Source organism: Meleagris gallopavo, unplaced genomic scaffold (genome assembly GCF_000146605.3).
Source record: "Meleagris gallopavo isolate NT-WF06-2002-E0010 breed Aviagen turkey brand Nicholas breeding stock unplaced genomic scaffold, Turkey_5.1 ChrUn_random_7180001847718, whole genome shotgun sequence".
Classification (NCBI taxonomy): domain Eukaryota; kingdom Metazoa; phylum Chordata; class Aves; order Galliformes; family Phasianidae; genus Meleagris; species Meleagris gallopavo.
Window position 1 is genome coordinate 1 of NW_011115327.1, and position 3,158 is coordinate 3,158.

The 3,158-nt window shown below is 57.5% G+C and overlaps 1 protein-coding gene across 1 annotated transcript in view; it reads left to right on the forward strand.

The window, feature by feature from the left end:
* Window positions 1-1,507: 1,507 nt before the first annotated feature.
* Window positions 1,508-3,158, forward strand: part of LOC100546166 (integrator complex subunit 5) — a 19,883-nt gene continuing 18,232 nt past the window's right edge. The window contains exon 1 of the mRNA XM_019610991.2: window positions 1,508-3,156. Within this exon, the coding sequence (XP_019466536.1) occupies window positions 1,945-3,156 (1,212 nt within the window). The 5' untranslated portion in view covers window positions 1,508-1,944. The remainder of the gene's footprint in view (window positions 3,157-3,158) is intronic.

Genomic DNA, 3,158 nt, shown 5'->3' on the forward strand with positions numbered 1-3,158 from the left:
CCCCCCTTTTTAACCTTTAGGCCCGTTTACTCCCGTTTAACCCGATTTAGCGCTCATTGAACCCCATACCGACCCCATTAACCCTATATACGCCCCATTAACCCCATATAGACCCCATTAACCCCACATAGATCCTATTCAACTCCATTGAACCCTATATAGACCCCATTAACCCCACATAGACACTATTAACCCCATATAGATTCTATTCAACCCTACTGAGCCCTATTTAGACCCCATTAACCCCATATAGACCCCATTAACCCCATACCGATCCCATTAACCCCATATAGACCCTATTCAATCCCATTGAGCCCTATTTAGACCCCATTAACCCCATATAGACCCCATTAACCCCATATAGACCCTATTAACCCCATATAGATTCTATTCAACCCCATTAACCCCATATAGACCCCATTAACCCCATATAGATCCTATTAACCCCATATAGATTCTATTCAACCCCACTGAGCCCTATTTAGATCCCATTGAAACCCATACAGACCCCATTAACCCCATATAGATCCCGTTAACCCCACATAGATCCTATTCAACCCCATTGAACCCCATTTAGACCCCATTAACCCCATATAGACCCTATTAACCCCATATAGATTCTATTCAACCCCACTGAACCCTATTTAGATCCCATTGAAACCCATATAGACCCCATTAACCCCGTACAGACCCCATTAACCCCGTATAGATCCTATTCAACTCCATTGAACCCCATTTAGACCCCATTAGATCCCATTGAACCCCATGTAGACCCCGTTAACCCCATATTGATCCTGTTCAACCCCATTAACACCATGCAGACCCCATTAGACCCCATTGAACCCCATTTAGACCCCATTAACCCCATGTAGATCCCATTGAACCCCATGTATACCCCGTTAACCCCATATTGATCCTATTCAACCCCATTGAACCCAATTTAGACCTCACTAAATCCCATTTAACCCCATACAGACCCCATTAACCCCATTTAGACCCCATTTGGTACCATTTAACCCCATACAGACCCCATTTAACCCCATCTAACCCCATTTAGATCTCATTTAACCCTTCCCAATCCTACCCTATTTTCCCCCATAACCTCATTCTGCACCCCTGGGAGCTCAAAGCCTTCCTGACAGACTCAGACCCCACTCTGGGGACCCCTTCATCCCCTGCATCCCCCCATCTCCTCCCCAGTTAACTCCATTCCCTCTTCTTCCCCCAATTTCATCCCATATCTCCCCATTTCCCCCAAATTCTTCCCAATCCTAACCTATTTCCCCCCATAACCCCATTCTGCAGCCCCCAGGACCTCTCCCAGGAGCTCAAAGCCTTCCTGACAGACTCAGACCCCACTCTGGGGACCCCTTTGTCCCCATTATCCCCCCATTTCCTCCCCAGTTAACTCCATTCCCCCTTCTTCCTTCATTTTTCATCCATTTTCATCCCATATTTCCCCCAAATTCTTCCCAATCCTAACCTATTTCCCCCCATAACCCCATTCTGCAGCCCCCAGGACCTCTCCCAGGAGCTCAAAGCCTTCCTGACGGGCTCAGACCCCACTCTGGGGACCCCTTTGTCCCCCCGGATCACGCTCGCTGTGCCCTCCGCCTCCTCCGCCGCCTCCCAGCCGCCCGCCACGCCGTCCTGCAGCACTTGGCCGGCCTTTTTGACGACCACGTCTGCGCCCACCTCCGCCTGCGTTCCGAAATCCCCTCCAACCCCCCTTCCAACCCCCTCCTCCTCCCCCCCGCCGCCCCGTCGGCTCTCACCGAGGTGATCCACGAAACTCAACGCCTCCTCCTGGCTTTCATCAAAGCCAAACCCAACGCCTGGGCTCCGCTCTTGGCCGCCTGGGCCGTGGAGCTGCTGGGGCAGCTGAGCAGCAAATATTCGGGCCGGCACGGAGCTCGGGGGCTGAACGAGCTGCTGCAGCTGTGGATGTCGTGCGAGGCCACGCGCACCCTGATGGACATTTACGCCCAATGCCTGGCCGCCCTCATCGCCTCCTGCCCCGACGCCTGCGTGGACGCCCTGCTGGACACCTCGGTGCAGCACTCGCCCCACTTCGACTGGGTGGTGGCTCACATTGGGGGCTCCTTCCCGGGCACCATCATCAGCCGGGTGCTGTCCTGCGGCCTGAAGGATTTCTGCGCCCACGGGGACGCCGTGGTGGTGGGAGGCGGTGACAAACGCGTCCCCAAGCTGGCCTCGGTGGTGGGCATCCTGGGCCACCTGGCTTCTCGCCACGGTGCCAGCATCAAACAGGAGCTGCTGCGGATGTTCCACGAAGGTTTGGCGCCCGGGCAGCACAAAGGCACCGTTCCCTTCTTGCTGCAGCTTGCCCTCATGTCCCCTCCGCTTCTGGGCACCGTGGCGGCCGAATTGGTGGAATCACTCAAACCTTCGGTGCTCAACCAGCTCCACCAACGTTTCTCCCCTCTGCCCCGCGACGAATTGGATTCCACCGTCGCTCTCCTGGTCCGTCTCATCTGCCAGACGTCGGCCGGGGCGTTCCGCACTCTGCAGTTCCTTCTGGACACGGCCATGCCCGCCTCAGTCATCACCCCTCCCGGCCTGGCTCTGCACGAAGGCGTCCGCGAGGCCTGCGACCGCCTGGTCGCTCTCCTGCTGCTGCAGCTGCAGAAATTGGTTCACAACCGTTCCGCTCCCAGCCTGGCCGACGGCCCTCAACGCTGCGTCCCTTTCCTGGAAGCCCTGAGGGGTCGCGTGGCCGAGCTGTGCGCCGAGACGCTGCGCTTGGAGAGGAAGCGTTACCTGTGGCAGCACCAGCTGCTGGGGCTGCTGGCTGTTTACGCGGCCCCGCACGGAGCTCCCGAGGCCATGTTCCACCTGCTGGCCTTGGCCAAAGGGCAGGACGAGCTGGCTTTGGCCACGCAGCTGCACGCCGTTCTGTCCGCCAGCCTGGCCGACCTCCCCGCCGCCACCGCCGCGCTCTGCGTGCGCCAAATCCACGCCGGGGCTCTGCCGGCCCCGCAGCTCACGCAGCTCCTTCACAACCTGGCTTTGGTGGCCGCTAACGAAGACGCTAACGAGCCCGCTTCGTTAGGGACGCAATTAGCGCCGGCGCTGGCGTCGCACCTCCCCGAGCTGGCGCAGCTCCTCCTGCACCCCGTGCCGGATACGGCCGCAGC